Raw genomic sequence first — 26,234 nt, forward strand, 5'->3', positions numbered from 1 at the left:
AAGATTTTTAACGACTAGAACGTTATACCTTATTGTCAAGTCAACTCATTTTGTCTCTAAGCAATATACCTTAAATTCGAGGTTAAGTATATAAATTTGTATATAATTCAATACATACACTTATCTGTGTATGCCTGTGAAATTGACAGTGTTACCCTATATAAATTTTGGATTATATCATCAGAATATAACGCAAGGCACAATGTTTAAAAAATGTTATCACCTATCTAGTTTAAAATTGATTGCACTATTAATGGAAACCATTAATTTTGACAGATCTCTCCATTGTAAAAACTAAAAGATCGATGTTTTAACAGATTTCCTTATTTCTGATTCGGTTAACGATGTAAGGTCTGATAATTCTGAAAAATACAGCGATCAGCTGCTCTTCCAATTAATTTTTTTATCGTCAGAATGAATGGTTATCAGAAAATGAAGTTGAAATGTCAGTCAACTAATTACAATCACAATTTACTACATTCAATATATAAAAAAATATATATTTTCTCATTTATGTTTTAGAACGTATAGATACTCAAGTCTTGTCACTTTTATTATTATCAACAAATTTTGAAGTAATTGATTAATGGACCAGAAATATCGACCGTACCCTCTTAACCGACCAAACAAAAGAACTGAAAATCTGTGTGTGTATATTTCTCCCTTGGCGGTAAGACTATCGTGAAAATTCACACACATCCCTCTGCTACAAATGCGTACACACAGCCTTCATCACGATAACATCTCTAAATGTGTCAAATTTTGTACAAAAACGATTTAAATATAAGCTAATCTTAAGTAAATATAAACTAGGGTAAGGCATATTTAATTATAAATAGTTTATTACAAATAGTACATATTATAAGTTATGTATATACAGTCTCGCGTTTTCTTACAGCTGACTTTATACAATATTACACATTTACTTGGTATAGTCATAGTTATAACGAGTAAGGCCTAATTCGTGGTCAGAACATCTCTCCTCCTTTAAATTTCGTTCTCGATACAGAATTGGCTTATCCAATTTTGGCGAGGAACTTAAAATGAAAAATTAATGAATGATAAAAAATATGATGAGTTTAATGGACGAATAACTGATTTTATACTTTCGCGTTGCATTTTAATATTTATAAACAATACAGGTATTAATCAGGCATGTAACGTACCTTTATTTTAACTCGGACGTTTCGAATCATGTTACGATGATCCGTGGTCACCGAGCGACTAGTCCACCCGAGATAAAATAAAGGTAAGTTAACAAAAGTGCGCGTTTAACATCTGTATTATTTATAAATAGAATAATGGACGAATCTTTTTAAAATGCAGTTAGAAAGAGGAGTACTGCCCAACGAAATGATGATCACAGCAAATTTTTACAAGGCCAACAGTTATATCACTCATTGGTATTTACATAATGGTGAACTATAATAAGAGTTTGTTTGAAAAAAAATCTAAAAATTTAATTTCCCCAATAATCAGTATACGTAAATCTTGTCAGAATGCATTGGACGCGCCTTATGTTTTTTATATGGATTTTCTTTTCGAAATAAGAATGTTTTAATTTGTCAAATAAACATAATTTGAGTGTCATGTTTATATGATAATTAATATTATAAAAATAGCATATTTTTATATTTCATAAATTTACGGCAGGGTGATACGAACGCCAATAATTTAAAATAATAAAATAAAATAAAAATACCATTGTTTATTTTTTAAAATGTCTCATCACTTCACTTTGGTCCTTTTCCACTTTATTTACACTGTCTTTATAATGTTTATATGTTTTTGAACAAATATTGCATACAATTGATTGCATAAGATAAAGAAGATCCAAATGCATTTATCAGAACGCATATAATCTGATGATTACTTAACATGATAAAATTTATAAAAGCGACCTTGTATGAAGATAATAGTGTAAGTAAATAATGACTTAAGATTTTCATTTTCCCAGTTCATTTCTTTTGGACATTGTCAAAAGTCTAAAAATCACAGGATCCGTTTCTTCAAAAATAATAGCGATCATTAGCAAATGAACAATATAAAATTAAATTCGTTAACTAACTATTTCAAATCAATGTATTTAAGTAATTTTTCAATAATCTTTATGCATCAATCACAAGCAATATCTGTCAACACTTCACTTAACGTCAAGGCGTCAGCTCGGAGGAGCTAGCAACACTTCCAACCAACACGGGCATGATGTCACGTCCCTTCTGGAGTACTTCGGGCCCCAGCCCTTAGCGAACGAGATCCGAACGGACCTAGGGTCCACTGGACCTATGTGGGGAAGAGACCTTACCGGCGGAGGGCAGGCGGGGTCAAAAACACATAAGCAGTGACCTGGTGCCACCCTCCACACGAGTAAGGCTTTGGCTGCTGCAGCGTCCAGGGCCGGGGAGCTGACGAAGACGGGTTCTTGGCTCCTGTTGTAAAGCCAGACCCCGTCGGATTCGAGGGAAATTGTCACACCCAAGCCGATTTTCGCTCGAGTTTTCCGCACCTGGAAAAGGTCAGAAGTCATAAAGAAGTCATAAAACTCACTACTGTAGTCTAGAAGTCATAAAACATAATCTAATAGTGCGTTTGCATTATAACGAGGTTGTCAGTTGGTCCATATGGAAAACGTGGTGATAACCAACATTCTTAAATAGACTGAAATGCCACGTTCAGCTTTATGCTGGATTTAAGATTCAAATAGTGACAGGTTGCTAACTCATCGTTTATATGCCTTAGTCGTGTTTTACGACATCCACGGGAAAGATATGCGGGTGTTTCTATTCTTAAGTGTCGGAAATTACATGGCAACAGAATTAATTAACGCCAATTCAATTAATGAAACAAATAAATCGCCAGAGGCACAAGTAATGAGTCGGGCAATCAGTACGGCAATCGTTATCTGGTGAATATTGTGCTATCTGGTGGTTATCTGAGGTTATCACGCCCCTGTGGCCCAAGCCACAGCTTATCTCGAAGTATGCTCTAGGTCTTAGGAAGTTGCGAGTGACGCTTGAAACTTCTAGTTTTTAACGGACCTTATATTCAATCTATCATTAAGCTAAATAGCTGGACGAGGCCTATCAGCCTTTTCAAGACTGTTGTCTCTGTCTTCCCCACCTACGATTCATCAAAGACTTTATAACACATAATTTGGTTACCACAATTCAGCAGTATAAATTCCTTACAGACATACAAACAGGTAAACTTTAATTATCCAAAGAGATAATATTAAAAGAATCCTTCAAAAAGTTTCTAAATTTCCCTATCATATTGGAATGGCTTTCCACATTATTACTTCTACTAGACCAATAAAAGATGTAAGACACCTACCTGTTCTACTTGCGGCGCGTCCCGTCTTTCCTCGAGATTGTCCAGGCACATCCCGTAGCGTCCACTGCCACAGGACCCCCCACCGCCCCCAAACACATCCACAGCCCTGCCCCGGACTCCGAACTGGCGACCCACACGCTGTGTCAGCTCCCAATACGCTAGTCTACACCATTCAGATTCCCAACTTGGTCGCTCTGGAAGAAAAGAGAACACAATGATTAGCGATGACTATGATTAGACAAGACTAGAAAAGTTTTTTCGAATAATGATACAATTAAATGCACGTCACTTTACCTATAGAACCTTAAGCAAGTAGTTTCAGAACTTATAGTTCGTCTAACCGTAGAAAAATATTTTGGAAATCAGAGTTTAATCTAAATAGGTACTTAATTGTCATATCAAAGTCAAAGCGAATGACGACAAAGAATAATATCATCACAATAAGCACTTAATTCTTACACAACATTAACAAACGCAAGAGCTCACAATTACGTTTGTTAATACGACAGATGCATTTCTCTGGCCTGATCAAGTTACAGCAACACCTGACATCAGCCAAACAGAATTGGCGGTTATAATACCGCTGACAGACAAAGTGACGGGCAGAAAGATGGTTTAATTCTGTTATATGCCAAAGACGCGCTCAACGGGTGGCCAATACTATTACTTGTGTCTTCAAATTTTAACTTGTTCATTATAGATGTGATATCATGTTAAATTAACTTGCCAATGTTTCTTGGCAACTGATTGTTGGATGAGAAATTATTGTGAGAACAATAGTGGTGACAGACGATAGGGAAATTAGTTATGTAGGCACTTAGCAGCTACTAAATACAATCTGGAAATTTCTTAATGTTCACTGTACATACGTTGGAAAAAGTAAACAGCATTTACCGTGTTAAGGTTGGAAATGAGATCATTTTTATGTTATTTAGTAGAAATACTGATGATTATTTGATGGTAAGCAGTTACCGCTATACCTTATTAATATAATCATGGTATTTATTAAAAATACTCTAAGGAACAGATGTTCTGCGTTCACAAAGAGGTGCTACCAACTAAACTACTTTGAGAACACCGCACTAGTTGATTTCCTTCTATCGCCTTTTACGGTGACAGGAGAAGGTGGAATGGTCCTATTCTACAGAAAATGAAACAATCAAAATATATATAACTATCTGCAAGTACCGTAATACTTATTAAAACTTTTCAACCCAAAATAACCATCAGAAATTTTCCTTGTTTTGGAACCCCACAAAGATATCCTGCCAATAGAGTCAATAGCGGAGATGGTAGACCTTTCTAATCCAAAATACCACGACAAATGGTACTTTTGACGTCGATCAACAATAGGTAAGCTATAAAAATGGCGAAACATGATGGTAACACCAGACATGGTGTGGGGCTGGCGCCAGGCCGGCGCCCAGCGATCGATCGTCAAGGTTACCAGGCACGTGCTTAACACCAACATACATACCACGTCTTTATCTGTAATGGGACTGATAGAGCCTTAGGTAAACAGACACCACGATTAGCTAGCTTTCCAAAGATGGGAATAAAGAATTGTGACACGCCATTGAACAAAACTTTACGTGGGTTCGAATTTATTGGATTCATTTTAAAGATTTTGATGTAACAGCCTTGCAAAATGTTATGTTCGTTACTTATGATAATCTGAATGTTCATCAAGCAAGACCAACATTTGCGTCCAAAGATACGTCAATATTTATGCCTTTTTAGAAATTGGATACCAAGAGACCCCGGTTCCAGTAAGTGGAAGAATTAGCCTAGCAACCGACAAGGTAGATGTACTGTTGCACAATCAAAACAATGCATATTACATGAGAGCGAAGTCAAGGAGTCTTAAGGATCTGGGTCAACGACCGCAGCCAGGAATGTCCTTCCATGGTTTCAGGACTAGCGTGCTGTAGTATTATAATCGTTAATGGTAATTGGATACTTAAAATACCCAAACACTTCCGCGGTCTAATAGTCTAAGAGTTGTTCTGAATGCTTTGTAAGAGTATTAGATTGCAATAAATGTGATCTTTGCGAAGAAGATTTGTTTAGTTTATCCTCGTCCTTGTTCTTCTTTTTCTATCAGAAAAGAAACACCTCGGTATTAAACTTAATAGTTAGAAACACTAAGAAGCTATCACCTGCCGAGTTCAAAGACTGGCAGGTGGATCAAAGCATTGACCTATGAATGATGTCCCATAATGAAAAAAGCCTCAGACAATAAATAAATTTTGTGACTTGCATTGCACCTAACTTGACGATGTTGTTTTGATAGCCATATGAGTTTCAACTACAAAGGTATACTTTAATGAGCATGAAGAAACCCTTTTTATGATTTGGTTGACTTACCTTCACCATCAGTAGCCAGGGAACCAGTGACTAGCCGCTCGTGATCGGTCCTTCTAGCATCCTCCGTACTCACACCGTGCTCTGGAAAGATAAAGAAATAAAATTTAGTACAATATAATCAACATTTTTAAATCTTTTATAGTTTTAATGAAAGAAAGAATGCATCGTACCTACCTAGTCAAAATAATTTGATAGGTAAGTTGATTTTTTTTTGTTCAGAATTTCAGTACACGTGGGAATTTTCAGAAAGAATAGCCCATATTCCAGTATTCATGTAATAAATACATTCATGCATTTAATTCATTCATTTATGGTACTCTTGAACATGTTTTTTTCATCAAAACAGCTAGTAGTTCTACCTCTTTTTCACTTTGTAATAAATGTATCTAAGAAGCACTTTTGTTATTCTTCCTTATACAGTAAGCAACATTTAATCTTGAAGATTTGTCCATTTCTAAGCTTGGTCGTGCAAAATACACAATTGCTAAGCTAGCCCAGTTTACCTTTGGTTTAGCGGCGGCTCAGCCACGATCCTTTTACTGTCTCTAAAGCTCTCTAAAGTGTATCCTAAACCGGTAAGCCTCTCCAGATCGCACCGCATTACGACATCTCAAGTACGAATTCCATATAGGATTTTGCATCATTAAATTAGATTACATAATTCCTGTTACTATTTTTGATCAAGTGTTTACTTAATGTTATTTACATTTCTGTGGTAGGTAAGTGAAAATTCTGAATTTGATGCAACTGAACCGCTGTTGAAACTAATTTTCCGCTTTTACTCGTTTTAGTTACGCCTTAAGAATTATTACCATTGGGGTTTGTATACATGAGAAATCGTATACGAGATGTCCTAGGAAAATTTTGATGTTTGCCTGTTTGTTTCGGGTTTAAAATAACAACACAGTATTTTATATCACTTCTAACGACACAGGAATCTCTTGTCATATATATGTATAGCCTTCTGAATTCATAATGACAATATTTTAAAGACATACTTTAATCTGATTTGCTTGGTCATTGCAAATTAAAATGGGTTCAGTCAAATTAAGATTTAATAATATCCAGATAGGGATCACAATGTAGATCTACTGGATTCTCAATGATTGGTTTTTTTCGTTCAATTGAAGCAGTTGGCGAACGCGTATTGATTACAATAGTTTGATTGCCATTGTCTAAGGCTGGAAGTAAGAACTATATGTAATAAGTAGATATACAAAACGTTTGTTACGTAGGTTTATATTTTTTTTATTTGTGAATCCGTCTATGACTGAGTAATTATACCGTTATCAGGAGAGCTCTACTTGCCTCTTGGTAACATATTCTGTTGCCAAATTTGCAGATTTCCCTCACGATTTTTTATCCACTCCAAAAGCATTAGTGCAATCGAACTGAAGACTATAAATATGTTATTATTTATCTTTATGATTGTGTAATAAAGTATTTTGATCAAATTATCAACCCCAACTATCTAAAAATATCATGTTTAAACATCTTTGTTTACGCCTTCCGCGGAACCCGACGGACCTACGAAAATCTAAAACCGCCAATAAAAACCATTCTGCCCCAACCAGTCTATCTGGTTTGGGCATGACATCACATGTCACGTCTGGACACCTGCATATAGATATATAACATACAAGCCCATCTTAATTTGTATATGGCTCCGACCTCGGACTCAAATATATTATTAGATGAATCAACAATGTTATTTCGATACTACTTAGTTTCTTGTCCTTCCTTTTTAGTTTCCTTTTGTTTAATTTTTAAGGGTCTTCCTTGATGTTGTTTGGATACATAATTTTTATTTCATTTCTCATTTTCACATTTTGCTATAACTACCGACAGGGCTTCAATTCTTATGTTCATAAACATTCCACTTTCCTTATACTCTCACATTATCGAAAAATTTTGCTAAGTTTTTTGTTTAAGTTTTAAAAATTTAATCATTTCGCTTATATTTGTTTTGACAAATAAAGAAATTCCATGACAACTAGACTATTATTACCGTATACAGACAGACAGACGCGGCAGGGTACTTTGTCATAAATATATTGCTTGTGATAATTAACATATTGGCGATCAAATCAAGGTCACTAGCTGGCATATAATTACATATTTATAAGTACAACTCGGACCACACCGATTGAAAACAAAGACGTAATACTTACGTAATTCCGATGCTCAGTTAATCTAAGAAGAGATTATGAAGCATCAAAACATACATTGAAATGTTTACTGCAAATGTCCGAGTACAAATTTTGATAAACGAAAATAACAATGATAATTTTAACACTGATAAAAATTTAAGACGACTTAAGGGAATATAGGAGATATAGGTACACCAGTAATCAAAGAAAATAAGACTGCAATTAAAATTCGCAAAAACAGACAGAATGAACTAAAAAATTAACAAAAACAAAATTGAATAGACTTTGGAATAGACAATAGTTCCTGACACGTGTTTGACCATACAAATATTCACAACAACATTGCATTAACTAAACAAAAACGGGAAACATCTTCGGTTTGTGCATGTTCAAACATAAGATTCCTCACACCATAATATTGGCTTCGGAAAGGAACCCACACTCTGTAAACATCACAGCACGTGTATAGACTTGTAACAACACGGCATGTGGGTGCCTATGTTTGTAATGTATAGATAAACATTACCTAGGTGATGTCCATGGCGATTAGAGTGTATTGCGTTTGTAAAAACAGACGGGAAAATATTACTGGAAGCACCTTTTAAGGACTGAGCAAACATATCAATTACAGGTGTGTTTTTCTCGTTAAGACGACTAGGCCAAAAATTCTAAGCCTTTAAATTTCCAGCTTTAAGATAATTATATCCCCTCAATCATCATATGAAAAACAAATTTTGAATGAATAAGCAGCTTATTTCATTTTGAAAACGAAAATAACACCAAATCGTAACAGTGCAGCGCTTGGGCTGATCTTCATTCAACAGGGCTAGGATTACCGTCAAACTTTCAATAAGATGAGAATCTTATTGAAAAGAACTTAAACTCAATAAAAGGCAATATTCAAATATCATTATTGGCACATTTATGACTTATTTTCGGTCCCAAGACCACACCAAAACACACCTTACTAACAGAAGGACAAAATATCAACAAGGTGAGGAAAAATAAGTGAAAACATGCAAATTATGATCTGTTCCTGTAGTTTTGTTACTATTTTCGGAGATGACTAACCCGGTATCTGATAGCCCCGATAGCCTATCAGACGTCCACTAGACGTCATGTCATCGGTGAACACGGATATTATAAAGGAAACCGTCCCGTCGCTTTCCATTGATTAATCTGCATTGCGCCAAATAATAATACATATTTTTTTAAATTCAAATACAATACAGATTTATTTTACTCCCCATACAGTTACACAAGATTACTAATGAAAAACTAAGAAGAGCTGGAGACTTAAACTAGGCCAAATCTTGTAAACTTGGGAATTGTACAAAAATTAGAACGCAAACCTTAAACGTCTTTTGAAAGTAAAGGGTTTTAGAAATAGCTAAGGCTTAACAAGATAGTTGATTGCGTAGAGCAAACCAATAGAAGAAAATGTAATTCCTATCGAACGAAATGACAAACATAATAGTAAAAAGAAACAAAATAATGGACAACCAATTGTAGAGGATTGCCTTCCCCCTTGATTACAGAATCGGCTTTAAAACAGTATTTAGTTACCCAAAAGAGTACACATTTGTGTAATAGTTGAAAATAGATGTAGAACTTAAGATCCGCCTTCTTGGGATTATCGAATTAGTAACAACAGTCCGATAATGATAATAGGTATGAATGAAATTGCTGAACTTTAATATGTATAATTAGAATTTTACGTGCCGTAATAGCCGTGTGGTTCTCGGCACCAAATAGAAAAAAGAATAGGAGCACTCCATCTCTTTCCCATGGATGTCGTAAAAGGCGACTAAGGGATAGGCTTACAAACTTGGGATTCTGTTTTGGGCGATGGGCTAGCAACCTGTCACCATTTGAATCTCAACTCTATCATTAACCCAAATAGCTGAACGTGGCTATTCAGTCTTTTCAAGACTGTTGGCTCTGTCTAACCCGCAAGGGATATAGACGTGACCATATGTATGTATGTATGTATGTAGAATTTTACGAATTACGCCAATCTTTTGAGGAAATAAGTCATCATGCATAATTTTGTAAACAACTTTTGTAGTGTCTTGCATGATAATGGATAGATTGTTTGAATTTGAATTTGATAATCACGAAATTCTAACGCACACAATCCAGATCGTGAAGGCTCCTCAATGCAACCGGGACTAACGCCAGAAGGAAGAAGATGAATAAATTGACACAATAAACTAATAATAACAATTTGTGTACTCAATAGTAACCTTTTTTTACGTTAGTCATCAATTTCTTAAATGCGCCTAAATATTTTTACATCTGCCGTCTAACAATTAATCAGAATCAGGTTTCCTAGACATTATTGACGAAAACCACTTGTTCTCAAGGGCTGATAAAACCGAATGGGTTTTATATAGTAACGGTGACTCGGAAGGATAAGGTAGGGCGCCTTGCTGGCGACTCTGTAATTATCGAGACCAAAATACTCGATAGCGGCTTGGCGACAGAATTATTCGATAACGACGTTACAAGCACATCGGAATATTTTTTTATTGTACTCACAGTACTTAAACTATTGTTTGTAATAAAGATGTTTTAAAGGGAGACCAAATTGTTATGAAAGAATGTGAGGTGGGCACTTCATAGCTTTGTAAATGTAGCATAGGCAATGGTTTCGAATCCCTAAGTCAATAAATGTTATAGTTATAATTAGATTTATATTATTTTGGAAGTTGAAAGCACTGAACAAAAGCTTGTTAGTTAAATAACTGAAGGAGCAGGTAAGCTGAATAATCGTAGAATAATAATTATTTATTGAGAAATATGACAAATTTAATCTAAAGTCGAACTATAAACTCGTAAACGAGTTAATAGAATAGACCATAGAATATCTTGTTTATGATTAACAGTTTCCGTCAAGCACACACCTAAAGGGAGCTAGCACAAAGACAGACCCTGGCATCGAGCAGCCGCCGGCGCCGGCGCCACGATAACAACGATAACGCTAATGGATGTCGTATCGAAACCAATACTCGAGCGACGGGACCCACTCACTTAACCGATATATTAATATCGACCACGCACACCACTACCCTTCCAGTATTAGAGCTCAAATTCCGAATTTAAAATTCAAATACAACCAATCATATTCAACTCTACGTTCAAATTTTAGAGTTTGAATTCCTTGTTGGAAATCTAACCGGCCATTTTAAAGGCATATCGCTACCCTTCGAATTTTAAAGTTCAAATTTGAATTTCGAAAGGTGTAAATGGAATGAATGGGTTCGGGGAACCACGTGAGACTGGAATGTCGGTGTCAACGGTATCGGGATGGTCCATTGAGAACGGATGCTGATTATGGACTCACAATTTGTCTTGCCACTCTTGGTCGATACGGACTTAAAAAGCATCCTTTAATTTACTCTGCTGCGAGTTTTATCACTTTGTGAGTGCTTGTCAACTGTTTGTTACACATCAAGTTCAAGATTTAGTTTTTTCAATGATTTTAGGTTAGTTACAAACTAGAATAAAAGTAATTAAAAATCGAACAGATTTCAAAGTTTTTAAAAACATGAATGCATCAAGTAAATTTTCAAGGGGCGGTTTTGCAAAGCCATTCCACTTGTCTGGATCGGAAAACCCTATGATGAAAGCCTGAGGGAATACCAATGCAGTTCGCACCCCAGGAGGCATCGATTATTACGGGATTTCCTGTGCCGTCATCTTTAGCAAAAAATATCGAAATATTTATTAGGTAGGTACTATTTTCATCATCAAATACCTATAATTTTTTATTTGATATAAAATTTTCAGTTAAGCAACATTTCATTTCGATTTTGAGTTACTTGCACTTGTCTATTGTCTAAAAATTACCAATCAGCCTAACACCTTCAGATATAGTAAATTTTGTTTTCATTAAACTACTGTAGACATAAACGTTTCTTTTATTTAGTTCATACATAGGTACAAAAAATAAAGTCTCCCAGAGAAGTAAGCATCTACTACCACATATTTCCAATTGCCACGATCCATGCAACTTCTTTCTCTTCATCCACATTCATTGCTCTCTTTTAGTGCACACAATATTGTTCCCTTTTTTTCCGTAAGTAATTTTTACTCAGTCACGTGCTAAATAGTAATCGTAGGAAGTTGGACGCTATTAAATACAAATACATTTCGTCTCAGCGTGACGCTGACTGGAGGGAAAGTAAAAAAACTGTTTGCCAGTGCCGCACTACCGCCAGAGACGGGCATTAATAATGTTGTTTAAAGATGGCGACGGTGGAATGCGCTGGGACCAGATCTGTAGGGATGCGCGGAGGTCGATAGCAAATTGTCGATATCTTACGATTTAAGTTTACTAATTTGATATTCACAAATGTAAATTTGTGTCAGTTTTAGAAATACAGTAACGATAGTTATCTGTATCTGTAATTTATGAATTAAAGGAAATTTTATAAACTTGGCACTGGAAACACCTTTATAACCCAATAAGAAATACTACTAGATATACTAATAATAGAATACTAGATATACTAATTGTACCAAAAAGCAATACTCATAGCTATTTAAATAAAAGTTTCAAAATCCTATCTAAAGAATATCAGAAAATATTATTTACAGTTGTGAAAAATAACTTTTTTTATTGATGATATACCGATGATTGCTGAACAATCAATGTAGATAAAAGAAGGTGCCAAAACGGTAGCAAAAATGAATCAGTAACAAGCTCCATGCAGTGTACAATTGTTGCAATGAATTTCTTGTTAAAAATTTTATCAAAATTATCTAGATGATTATAATCCGCATGATAACATTATTAACGACTTCAAATTTGGTACAACTAGTGCAAACTCATTTCCATTATAACGAAGTATATCTTTCAGTGGTTGAAAGTCGTTATAATAGGCGTAATTTTACAAATTTTGTGGAAATTACTAAGTTATTTCATAGTAAGAATGAATTAATAAGTTGAATGATCCATTGGCATACTACAATATTTTTTAAATATGTGTTCTTTTTTACAATGACCATTAAATTCTTAAGTGTAGTTAGTAAAAGCCATACTCTGAAATTAAATTTAGGTTATATTTGCTTTTTATTCTAATTAAATATATTAATTAAGTAGTATTTTTAACAATTTAATTATTAAAATTCAATATGTGACAAATTTTAATTAAAAAAATAATACATTAACTGAGCACATTTAGTGATGGGAACAGCATGCAAATCAATCACGCGTATCGATAATTCGTTTATCGTGCTCGTTGCCGATCGCCGGCCGAGTCTCGGCAACTATTTAATTAGCGGAGATAACGCTATTTACGAACGCGTGGTTATCACAATCATTATCTATTCACAAAGCAAAAACGATGCAAACATGTGATTTTTGAGTCAACTTGAACGCGATTCACGTTAATTCAATTGGAACTTGTAAGTAATTCACGTATATTTTAAACTTTTGTACGTCAAACTATCGCAAGTTGCGATTGAGAAATTAAGCGAGAGGTCGATCAAGAGTATGTAGATACGTATACATACAAATAATCTCGTCTATATCCCTTGCGGGGTAGTCCTTTCAGGACTGTTGGCTCTGACTTATACAAAGAAGGTCGCATTACGTAACAGCCCTTTCCACTCGGAATATAGCTGATTTTCTTAGAAAAAAGCTTAGCCTATTTATACACGTATTTCGGTTTCATCTGCCCCTGAGTATATCTACGATTATCATATAAATACTAATAATATACATCGTTATCTATATTTATCTTATAAATTAATTTTCACTCACTTCACAGCGTTCGATTAATCTCAAAAGTTTGTGTACACGTGTAATATGATAACAATATAAACTTCATATTTTTTATTAGTACAGACAGTCATTAAATATTTCATTTCCAATTTAAGTTAATTGAACATTTTTTTTTTCAAATGCCTTAGTAACAGTGTTTGCAAAATCGAATTGCAAAAAAACTACACGCGACTCGTAATGCATTATAAACAGAGTTGTGTGGTCCAACATGATAACGGTTTTAAAAACAAACAACGATAAGATAAAACAGAATAGCACTAAATTACAAGGATCATTATTACGCGGGCGCCATTTTTCTACTCAAATATACATATGTATACGTTACATAATTTTTTCAAATCCGCTCATCATGTGTAGATAAAATTATTTTCATGTGAATAAAAACATGATCTCGTTTATTATTCTAACGGCATGAAAAATTTGAAACATCAAATTGCAAAATTATTCATTCTACTTATAGAATTGTTGTTGTAGGTTTATTAGACAATTTCTCTGCCCACCAGAAGGTTGACTGAGACGTAATGCATATCGTGGTAAAGTGTTTTAAAAATAATTGTTTTAAATATCGATTCTCGATATAAAATAGGGCAGCACTAACGATCCCTACTTCCTGGAAAGAGGCGCGGGCGCCTCACTCGAATTCCTTCTTTTGGAACCCGCTCCTGCGCATCCACAGACACAAATTCTTTTATAGTTAACGTAATACGAATTTCGGACACGATTTTGTCTATTTCACATAATATGTGCTTTAAGTATTGTCAAAACGATAGCCTAATTTTTATAAATTTTGACGTTTCAATTTATTAATAGTGAGTTTTTATAAATAATATAAGCAAAATTAAAGTAAATTTTTAATCATAATCTTTGCTTACATTATATTTTAAACTTTTAACTTATCAGGCGTCGAAAAAGCGCTGACCTGACTACCTATTTCAGGAAAAATATTTGATAACTATACAGCAATATTGAAACCAAATATTCATTCCACCCAAAAGTTGACTGGAAGTGATTGCATTAGCGATAAGTCCGCCTTTGCACCATCTCTGTCTGTTTTGTATGTTTTACAAAACATAACCTTTCTTTCTTTCTTTCGGGAGCACCATACATGTTTATTTTTGTACATATTATTGTTTCCTTTTTTACGTCTTTTTGTTATAGTATTTATGAATAAATTCTTTTTACTTTAATTTTTTTACTTTACTCTTATGGTGCAATAAAGTGTTTTATCTATCAACTATCTATCAAATATATGAAAAATTAAATAAATTAAGTGTGTCATTAGAGGTATTTTACAACTGAAAGACCATAAAAGCTAGCACAGAGCAGGAACGACCGCTTGACCAATATAACTGACTGCGCACAATAAAGTAAGTACCTAAGGGCCTCTTCACACCATTGCTTTGCTGGTAAGTGTTGATGCAATAAATATTTCGAAACGAAGGCTGCGTTCAGGTGGTATGGTGCACCAGTGTCTAATAACTTTACATTTCCAATGAAATTAAAACGATTTGGTTACAAGACCTTGTGTTAAAAGTTACTACTCGTGTTTTAAATTTATGTAAGTATGTAGCTATATGTATGTATTTATGTATGTATTGCTAAAACTAACCTTTAGGTTTGACGTCATCCATCGCGTACTGACTGTAGGGAGGGGGAGGGGTATCTGTAACAAAAAAAAAAGAAAAATTAAAATAAAATTGGATTAAAGTTGTTCTTTGAATAACTACATAAAATTCCTTTATCAGTTTCCTTACTAGGTTAAAGCGTTGATGATTTCATATAGGAAATGATTAACAAAAATATTCAGATACCTACACTATCAAATATGGTTTTTAGTTTAACCCGTGCAGTGCAGCGGTTAAAAGAAGCACTATAAGTTTACAAATAACAAAAAATAACTTTTCAATTCCCAAATCACCACCCTGGTTGCGGAGAAACAAAAAGTTAATAAAAAAAATTAAACAAACAAGCCGGCAGGTATGCCGTCGCAATTATCTGACAGGAATCGAACCCGCTGCAGGTAAACCGGATAACCTATATTTTGACCTCGTAAACGATAATTTTACGAACGGCAGGATTCCAATGGGGACTGTCATTTTTGGAATAATTTAATTTGATTCTTGTGATCCTTTCAAATATAAAAAGCCGCTTCGGATCTTTAGTCTTGTTTGGGGTGAATATAGGTAATTTTAATATATTTTCTGTCAGTGTTGGTCCTTCCTAAAGAACCGTTTTTAATTCTAGGTACGTTAATCATGAAAGATATTATGACTAAAACTAAACTTAAGTTATAACTACAATTAAACTTATAATATCTTAGCAAAGATCGTCTAGCAAATCAGCATCCAGCCAGGCAGATCTACCTCATTCGAATGCAATTGGGGACAGCATTAAAGATGTTGAAAGCAGACTTCTTGCATTTTATCTATACTAGGCGCCAGTGGAATCCGCGAATTATGCAAAAGGAGTTAAATAATGCCGTTTGAATCCAGAACGCTATCTATTCCGTTTGCGGACACGCGCTATTGGCTTTTTCAAATTTCGAAGCCATTTATGTATTCAAATACGGAATGCGAATTGAGCAATTGCCATTCGCGATTTGGCGCCATCAGTGGCGGGACGTGCCGGCGTTTTTTCAGCGGTATCGGTGCTGTATCGCAGTACGAATACAAATTATATAGTCACCGACCATAACCAATACGCTGCCAGCCTATAGGCGCACCACGCACATCGTTCCGAGAAGCGGTTCACTGCAATTGCGCAAGAAATTTCAAACAATCACCATGTATGCACCTGCATGTCGAATGAAAAAACATTAAGCATGCCAGTTTTTGGGAGGCAGTCGTAAATCAATCGAACGTTTATAGTTATTTTATTTTATCAAGGCTTTCGGCTCATCGGAGTATTCCATGACATAATAGAGCGCCAATAGATATTTAAGCGCTCACAATAACAACACTGGAAAATGAATATGTATTAGACGGAATGCACATACAAGTCGCGTGAGTCATTGCGGCTGTAACTCCACAACATTGCAACTGAAAAAAAGACTAAGCAACATTGGAGTAAATGACCCTAAACGCCTAGCGTACCATCTACCAGAAATAAATAATATCAGTTGTTGACTTTAATATCTCTACGTGTCCGCAGCTTCCAACAAAACAATAACAATTCTTATTTTTAAACACATAAATGTCAATTTCGCTCTTCCGACAAAAAGCAATATGCTACCTTTTCGCGACTAGAAAGTCGTTCATATAATATGTGAAGTGGCGTGACTGAAAATTCTTTTAATACCGTTGCGTCATAAGAGCCCTTTGCGATTGTAGAAAAAAAGACTTTGGAATGATTGACATAAAGCGCAATTTTAGCGGTGCGTTAATTAAAAGTCATCGGTTCGTTTAGTCGGGAGCATGAGGTTGGGTTAAGCGCACATCGTAAGGAATCTAATGTTCCAATTGCGAGAGTTTAAATTCCGTTGCGGGAATTATCTATATCGCGTTTCAATTATTGGTGGAATCTGTTAAGGGATAATATGTCGTACTTTGATTAATATTGGGTTTAAATTTGTGGGACCGGTGGAGGAATGTAGCCGATGAGGTAGATGGTTCTCGGCAGTACTGGAGGCCGCTGTATGTGTAATTAATCTGAACATTCAATCTATAGCAATAAATACCGTACGCTGTCAGTCAGTCTGTCCTTCGATTACTATGTAACTAGCAAACCGGTCAGTCTAGCTCTATGGGCTTGTTTATCCCTCTTTTGCGGAAATCTTTTCCCTCTTTGGTTAATTGATTATATCTTACAAATGGACAGAAACAAATTGTATAAATAGAACAATGAAAAATCCACTAATGGACATCACATCATCTACATAAACAAAATCTTATTGCAAGATATAATTGCAATGATATGGATTTAGATTATATAAGATATATATGATATATGTTAGAAGTTATGAAGGTTCTTGATCTGCAAAAATCAGAAAATCATGTTCCATCAAAGAACACTACCATTACATATAGGTACCTATGTGACTGATGACGACTGAGGATGATGAGGAAAGAAATTATGAAAACATTCTTGAATATCTTATTCTAACTGTGTATACTAAGAGAAACTCATGTCTACTGCATAGTTCGCGCATTCCTCGGGCATAATAATAAACAGTATGCAACAATGTGCATAGCTTGTACCTCGACATATGTTCGAGATTTAGAAGCTAATACTTCAGAATATGACGCTCTTTGTAGGAACGTGTCGAAAGTTTTATGACTAAACAGGAAAGCATCTAGTATATATGCCATAGATGATAAAATGTTATCAGTAGACCAAAATGATATAGGTAAAACATTGAAAGATAATTATGAAAGACATAATGAATTGGAAGAAATAATGATAATCTGACGACCGCACGCTAATAATGGGAATGGGGTAACGAAGAAAAGGATTAAAAAGGAAAATTAATTTGAAAATCTTGCAGAATCTCAAGAGAATAGACCTAGAATAGAAAATTTCCTTGCATTAAAATAGTTACATTTAATGCTCTGATCGAATTAAAACTTGTTTTACGGTAAACGAAAATACATGAAGACATATCATTCGAATATGGAATAATGTTTTGAAAGATGAAGATTCAAACACAAAACACACTAATTAAAAGTAATTAAAAGAAGTATTAAGAATAGTAAAAGAGCTTGAAATGATCTATAGTTTAACTACGGATGTTTAGTTTTGGTGACTGCTTCAAATTCTTTGTTTGATTTATAGTGGCTCCCATTTCAAGTTGATATCCTCGTGCGCCGGCGCCGCTGTGCAGACGCAATAATGTATGATTCATATGTCGGTATGTTTAGAAAATCACTTGATTTGTTACTGGTCAGACTTCTGTTTGTGGACAAAACATGTCACTTTCACATCAATATAAAAATTTTAGTATTTATCAACAAGTTACTGTGGCAGCACCGAAATGACAGTTTCAAATGATTATCACAGTATCCAGATTGCAATTTATTTAATTCCACTTTTTTTAGCTCGCCATAGTTCTTGTGGAACTTTTAAAAATATTCACTTTGAAAATGCGTGATCTTTTGAAACTGTCTATGCGCCAAAAGTTTCAGTTTAAGTTAATACAGTTCCATATCCAAGTGAAAACAGAATCAACGATCTTTTTGACCATAACCAAGACTTAAATTCCAAGCTGTAAACAAACAATAAATCCTATTTAATACACTATAAAGCCGCGCAAAGCGCCAGAATCCGAGCTTACGTCACAGAACCCGTATTATCTCTCGCGGATATCACCTCAAGGACAGCGCATACGCATTTAAACTGTATCATTAAGAAAAACAAGCTTGGACCGCAGAAAAAATGCATGTAAATCGAGCTGGGCTTATTCTGTATCTAAATAAAACTCGACATATGCATCTTCTATGTATAAAACAGTCTTCATGTCACAACAATCAAATATGGAACCCTATCAATCAGCGAGCAACCCCGGCAAACAGTAAATTTGAAAACGTTATGCACGGCACGGCATGGCGCGCGGGCGCGTGTGAATCGCCAGAAATAGCCCGCCCGAATTTAACATGGCGAGTGGCGCCAGCAGCGGCGCCGGACGGCCGCGCTCGGGCCCACGCGACGCGCCGGCGCAACCCTGAGCGTGCACCGCGGAAACGGGGGAGACATTCCTCCCGATACTAACAGTGCCCAAAAAAAGAAGACATTGAATCTGAAGAATGCGACGATGAAATAGGAAATGCAGCAATTTATGTAAATAAAGAATGAAGTTACACAGTTGTAATGGTACAAGAGCATGATTCATCTAATGCAAAAGTGATAGACGCAGTTACAATTGATAAGGATATTATCAAAAACGGAGTACAATCTTCCTAAATTTCTATTTAGTAACTATACTTTACAATTAAAATCAACATCTATTAAAATTTAATAAAATGAAAACATGAATGAATTAAAAAAAACAGCGGTGCAATGAAAAATATTGCTGTTTGGCATTGTAGTGAAAAACAACGTCATCAACCAACACGTTTCAACAATGAGCTGCCAAAAAATGCATCAAAAGTCATCAGCCATGAACAAGACAAGGTGTGAAAAGCAATTGAGACAAGGATGAACCATTCACACGGCAGAATAACGGCCAATCCAAGTGTTATAAAACTTCAATGAAAAAGTCATCGGAGTGAACAAGATGTGAACGAACGCTATCGGTGTACTATGGGTCTCTCGATTCTCACATAAACTATATGGTCGTAAAACAAATTCCTCTTACCGCTAACTCATCTCTTTGCTAGAATAGAAAGTTGTTTATTCTTTATTGACTGGGCACTTACTACAATTAATGCGACTGGTTACTTAGGCATTCGATATTATCTAAATCAAAATATCAACTCAATTGATTGCGTCACCGAAGAATTTACAGTGTCTATGTCCAAACATGGCTCTTTACAAAGCGGCGGGTATCAACCTTTTTTTGTTCGGTTCATTACAGTTCGATTGAGTGCAATTTTAGGGAGTGGTATGGGCTCGTCGAATACCACCGTCATCGAAAAAGAATACGCGATGTTCTAGTGACATGTGCACGCGCAGACCTTGTCCCATCGACTTCGTACAGTTCAGCGCTGCTTTAATCAACAGGAAGAAATACATGACGTCCGCGGTCCGCGTACGGAACAAGAATTCAGACGATGCAATTCCTATGCAAATTTAATGATCGAAAAGAGTAAAGAACAAAGAGTTGAATAGCGGAAACCAGCGAATTGGAAACTAAAGTTTTATGCGAAAGAAGTTTAGTACTAGGAATTGTGTAGTGTGAATATTAATAACAGCGGTAAGGGCCCCATGCAGCGATGATGTAGCTCAGATTCCGATTATCTATGCCCAATTTTGGTAATTCTTGCTCATTACGACGGACTAAATTTACATCTCCGACCAAAATTATAATGTCGGGTCTTTAAGAAACAAATTAATGATCATTATTAAAACACCAGGCCATATCAAATTACAAATATTAAAATAAAGCAAATCAATGAAATTTTTAATATTAGAATGTTACTCTCGACTCGAGAATATATTGAGTTACCACAAGATATTGTAATGATCATGTATTTTGATCAGAATATTTTTGTAAAACCCAAAAAGGCCTCTTTTTATATTATTTATCATTCTTGAGGTATTACTAATGTAATATTATAATGTGTGACTCAAAAAACTGTCACCAGTAAGTGTCACGGAAACTATCATAATGATTTACAATCATACATTGTGCTAGCTACATATTTCATGATTGTGACTCAACATTTAACTAATATAATACGGGTAATAATTCCACCTTAGAATTTAACCTAGCAAAATCAATGATAACTAAAATTTTGATCAAAGACAGAAATAACAGAAATTTTTAGAATATAAGAGTTAATATTGGCAATATGGAAAGCGAAGATTTAAACGACGATGATAGGCCCACAGCAATCAAGCTGGGAGGTATTATAGACGACAATTTATCCAGTTTCGCAAGAGCCGCCTCAGGATCAACCGGTTCTGCTACAGGTGCCACCAGTCAATGGGCTGTTAGCGAATATAAGAATTTAGAATTGAGGAAGAATTATCCGAATTGTAGTTAAAGATGCTTTAAAACAGCATCGTTTCAACATTTAGTTTCTATGACATTATAAACTTAGTGTTCAAGGACTCTATTATGAAGCCAAACTACCAAATAGTACAGGCCATAAACAACTCCATTTAAAATGCAAACCTATTCACCGTCGCACATAATCCGACCAGCCATTCACAAATTCAACAAAGCAGCTCAAAAACATGACCAGACTACAATAAAACAAAAAAAAATCCGATCACGAAAATCGAGTTGAGCTTACGCAGTACGGGCGTACCTGCGCCGGCGCAACTCCCCTCCCTCCTGGCTCCACCCGCGGCCGCGCGGCGCGACATGGCGCCGGCGCCAGCCAGCCGACAAGCAATTATGGCTAAATAAATATCGGCCATACCGCCGCCTCCGACGCGACGCTAACATCAACAGATGGATTCTTATACGGTTATATCTAGACGACATCATTAAATTTTGGACCCCACTTGTAATGGCCTGGTGAAATGGCGTGTGGGCTCAGAATTACTTGTAAATGGTAGTTACGAGTCGGCGATAACGTCCGCGCCGTCGCGGATGTGGGTTTGATGGCCGCTCGTGGGTGACTGATTTCTTTAATGGGCATAACATGACAATTCAGTTAATTAACCGAGGCGTCGCGCAGCTTCGTGGCAATCTTTGATCCTGTTCGGCGTCGGACCGACGCCTGCGCACGATAAGATAACGATCCCTCTTCCTCGCCGCTCGGCAAGCGCCGGCATAAAAACATTCACAAATAGAGGCCGCCGGCTTGCGCCGTGATTGGCGCCGAACGTCGATCTGCGAATGTAAGCCTCAGGCGAATGCTGCGTTCCCAAGATTGATGTGCATGAATAACGTGCCTGAGAATATTTCCAGTTAAAATAATTTGCCATAACGTAACTGATTTCATGTGAAACTTTTTTTTACAAATAATTATGCCTCAAATATGTGATTCAATCATAAAGTAGTCAAAATTTAAGATATCTTTGAAGTTTATTTCTGGATATTTAAATCAGACATTCAGGATCTTTTTTTATTTTAATAAAGATGACTTTAATTATTCAATTTCATCAAATTTATATGGTAAATTATGAGTAACATCTAATTTTCGTTACCCTGAATACCGAAAAAAAGAACAGAAAAATGGGATTCCCAATAATTTACTAAGCTGAATTAAATTCCATTAAAAAATTAATAGAATATTCACCATTTATTTGATGAACAGACACAATCGCTCAAACCGAACATAAATCAAAAGATTGCCAAAACAGCGGCGTGAGTGTCGTCTATATTTAGTCTGGCGACTACCGATGTGGGAACGTCGCGAAAGTGGACAAAAAAGACGGCGACGCGGCCCAGCGACTGGGGACCGCCGACGGCGCAAAAACTGCAGGTGAAGTGCAGACGGAGCCAGGTGAAATACTTAATTTGCGCTTTGAAATTTGATGGCTTCATTTGGACGCCGGAGACTTTGTTGACATTGATCAGTATGACTGAATTGAAGAGACAATAAACATTGCAAAAAGTGACAAAACTAATGTTCCAAATGTAGTTTCCTCTGAAGTCCTATAATCTCGTTAACAACAAACTGATTAATAATTCTATGGAATTGCTAATGATTCTAGGAAACCTTGTAGATAACGTACAAAATTACACATCGTCAATCCAAGAATAGATTGCGCAATTGAACCCTGTGTATTTGACCACTTGAACGTGTCCAAACAGTAATCTAAAGCGAAAGTAATCCGACATCCGTTCGCAGCAGACTGAGAGGGGAGTCTTGCTAGTTTGTCTTTTAAGAATACCGCTACATCATTTCCTAATATATCTTCGTAATTTTCAATGTCGGTTCTTTCTCATTTTTTAATTTTCTTTTAACGATGCCGTCTTATTATTGAATAATTTAATTAAATGCAAAATATTATTCACAAAAAATTAAGTCTTAATGTTGTTCAAATCTGAGTAAGATAGGTTAGTTCAATATTTTCTAGTTTGAATTTCATAATGTATTTATTGTACAACGTTAGCTCCCGAGTATTTCTGAGACTGTCAGCTCTGTCTACCCCTTAAGAGACAAAGTGATAAATGTTTGTATTAACATTGTTTTCAGCCATTGTGATAAGAACAGTCACCAAAAGATTATAATCTTTCTTTATCCAAATCATTTTCTACTCTTTGAAATTAATGTGATTTGAAACTTGCCTTTCGTTTGGATCATCTATCTTATCTTCCAATTGAAGTATATTTGTTATTCGTATTCATTTACACCCGAAATTAATCCAATAGCTGTTGCTATGTGAAGGCGTGCCTCAAGGATGTTGACTTGGCCGTTTACTACACAAGTGATATTCAATACATGAATATGAATCTTGCGCACCAACAAAAAGTTGTAATATGAATGGCGTCATGTTACAACAACTTCTAAGGTCAAGATTTCAAGTTCAGTGACCAATTCTCGACGTGGGGCCCTCGGAGGCTGGGACCTTCCCGCATTAGGTACCACACATTAATATTCATTTTTTGTTGCCTTTCTTTTTTAATTAATATGCTAACAGGCATTGTCAGCACACCTACGTGTTAGCTCCTAAAGCCACACACTATATGCGTGGGCCCGGTAAGTTGTAGGCGATTTGAACTGCGCGTGAGTCGATGTCATGGCCACAAACGACTTCGAAACGTAGACATCTACAAATGATTTCTCAGTTAAAAGATTCCCTTACATCCAAATTCCATTGACAAACTTTACATACTAATGAATGACGGTGGGTTTAAGTACTTACCACTAACGTCATTTTGGTTCATATAAAAGTCATGAGGAGAAACTGGTTTTAATTGCAATTAAGCACAAAATTAAGCAAATCTCGTGTGTAATTACAACAGAATTAAATTTCGCACCGTCGCGTCGTTTTCAATTAAGAGAAACTAGTTAATTTGAACATGTTTATACTTGTTCTAATCTTGCTAATTATTTTCCTGTGAGAAAATGTGGAGTTGCCATTAAAAATATTTTTTTCAGTTGTAAGCCGAACAGCTTTTTCTTTACAAGCTTCTGATGATTCTTCAACTCCGAATCACTAGTCAGTAGAATTAATCACGTGCGAAAAAGAATGTGAATAGTGGCGGAAAGAACTAGCCAACAAAGGACGCCGGCGACAAAACCATTGCCTGGCGAATTAAAAAGTTAACGGGCTGCGCGCGCCGACAGGCGTCGCGGCACAGTGGCGCCAGCGCCGTGACCTTGTCTACTTATCGCGAGCGAGTGACCCTCTCCACGGCAGATTAGGCGATAGTTGCTCACTTTCCTGTGATGCCTTTACAGCATTACTCATACCGATCAAATCAACACCTTCGTCAATGACTTCAATTTTCAAATTTAATTGTAGGTAGGTAGGTATTGTAATCTTGAATTTAAATTCCAAATGTCAATACTTAATTAACGAAGATACCCGCGACATTAATGTAAATGGATATAGAGAAATCATGGTGACCTTTAAAATAATCCAATAAAACAAGCTCTATGAACACTACGTGGTCGATGTCATCTCTAAAAATAGATAACGAAACGGAAATGTTTACACTTTACAATAAGCCATAGGGAGAGAACACGATGCCAGAGAAATCTGACCCATGATCGGGCCAGCGCTATGTGACCTGGCACAGGCACACGCGCCCGCAGTGACGTCACGCAGCGTAACGATACAGAAACAAACAGTAGCGATAAACACGCTGATAACGATTGGCACTGATAACTGACAAGCTTGAAGTTGGCGCCGAGACAGACACATGTGAACATTAACCCGGTTCCGAGTTGGACACTTAAGGCAATGAACATGTAAGTACCCACAAATAATGGCAAATATGAAACAGCAGATAGATGACAACGCAAAGATCTAACGTTATATTTGATCAGACATAAAAAGTAAGGTTAGGTTCACCAACAGAAATTTTAAACAGATAAGAGCAGATAGGACAAATTAACATTCAAGTCGGTTCCTCGTCCAAATCAATATTCACACTGGGCGCCGAGCATCCATTCCGAGCCGACAACATCATCCACATATACAGAGCACAATCTATTTCGAAAATACACTGCGATAGCGCACAGAGATTCGACACTCATGTTTACTTCATGCACTTGTTGCGCGGGTCAACGGCCGAGCGCGTCACATACCGGGCTTGCAGAGGCGACTCCAGTGGTAAGGGTTGCAACACTGCTGCTCCGTGCATCCAGGGAGCCTCCGGAGTTCGCTCAGGTCTCGGACGTCGGGGAATCTGTAAGCGCGGGTGACGGCGAGCCGTAGTTGTGAGGCGACATGGCCGGCCGGAACGCACTCCGTGCCTTCGTCGCGCTTGTCCAGGGCCCTGGCGAGGCGCCGGAGCTGGTCGTCGGGCACGGAAGGCGCGCCGGCTTTTGCCAGCCGCCGCCGAAGGGCGCGTCTCCGGAACATCACATGCCGCCGTCGGCGTCACGAGCCGCGCGGCTGTCCGCGCCACGCGACACTAGCACGCTGATCGGACGTCATTGCTGGCCGCGTGCGGGCACTCTACTGACGAGCGGTCGGGCGGAGAGACCGGCCGGTGCAGTGACGCGCTGTGGTGCATCCATCTGCACATTTCAATTACCCCACTAGAATGTCTCCCCGAATAGTTTGATTTTCATAGTCGTAGCTTTGTTGCTTTCAAAAGCGAATAACAAATTTTAGGAGAATCTTGGCCAAGATCACAATGAATGATAGAGACATGAAGTTTCTGAGAAAACAACTTTGGATTTCCTGATTTAATTTTACAGAAATAAGTACCTAATTGCAGAAACAATTGAATATGTCCATTAACCAACGAAAGATTGACTGTCTTCAATCCTACTTGTGTCAAAAAGGCAATAATGCATTTACACGTTAAATCTTGAAACTACGTCTTCGCAGTGAAAGTGTTAATTTTTGTTATGAACTGTGGT

At 36.4% G+C, this 26,234-nt stretch overlaps 1 protein-coding gene across 1 annotated transcript; it reads right to left on the bottom strand.

Annotated features, from left to right (window-relative positions):
- Window positions 1–21: 21 nt before the first annotated feature.
- On the bottom strand, window positions 22–25,842 carry LOC106134826 (mothers against decapentaplegic homolog 6). Its single transcript, XM_060946046.1, has 5 exons — window positions 25,452–25,842; window positions 15,251–15,304; window positions 5,701–5,781; window positions 3,334–3,527; window positions 22–2,506 (listed from the first exon to the last, which is right to left on the bottom strand). Exons 1-5 carry the CDS (start codon window positions 25,726–25,728, stop codon window positions 2,162–2,164), a joined length of 951 nt encoding a protein of 316 aa, XP_060802029.1. The 5' UTR covers window positions 25,729–25,842; the 3' UTR covers window positions 22–2,161.
- Between the last annotated feature and the right edge of the window lie 392 nt (window positions 25,843–26,234).

The sequence above is a fragment of the Amyelois transitella genome, chromosome 10 (assembly GCF_032362555.1).
Source record: "Amyelois transitella isolate CPQ chromosome 10, ilAmyTran1.1, whole genome shotgun sequence".
NCBI classification, from domain to species: Eukaryota; Metazoa; Arthropoda; class Insecta; order Lepidoptera; family Pyralidae; genus Amyelois; species Amyelois transitella.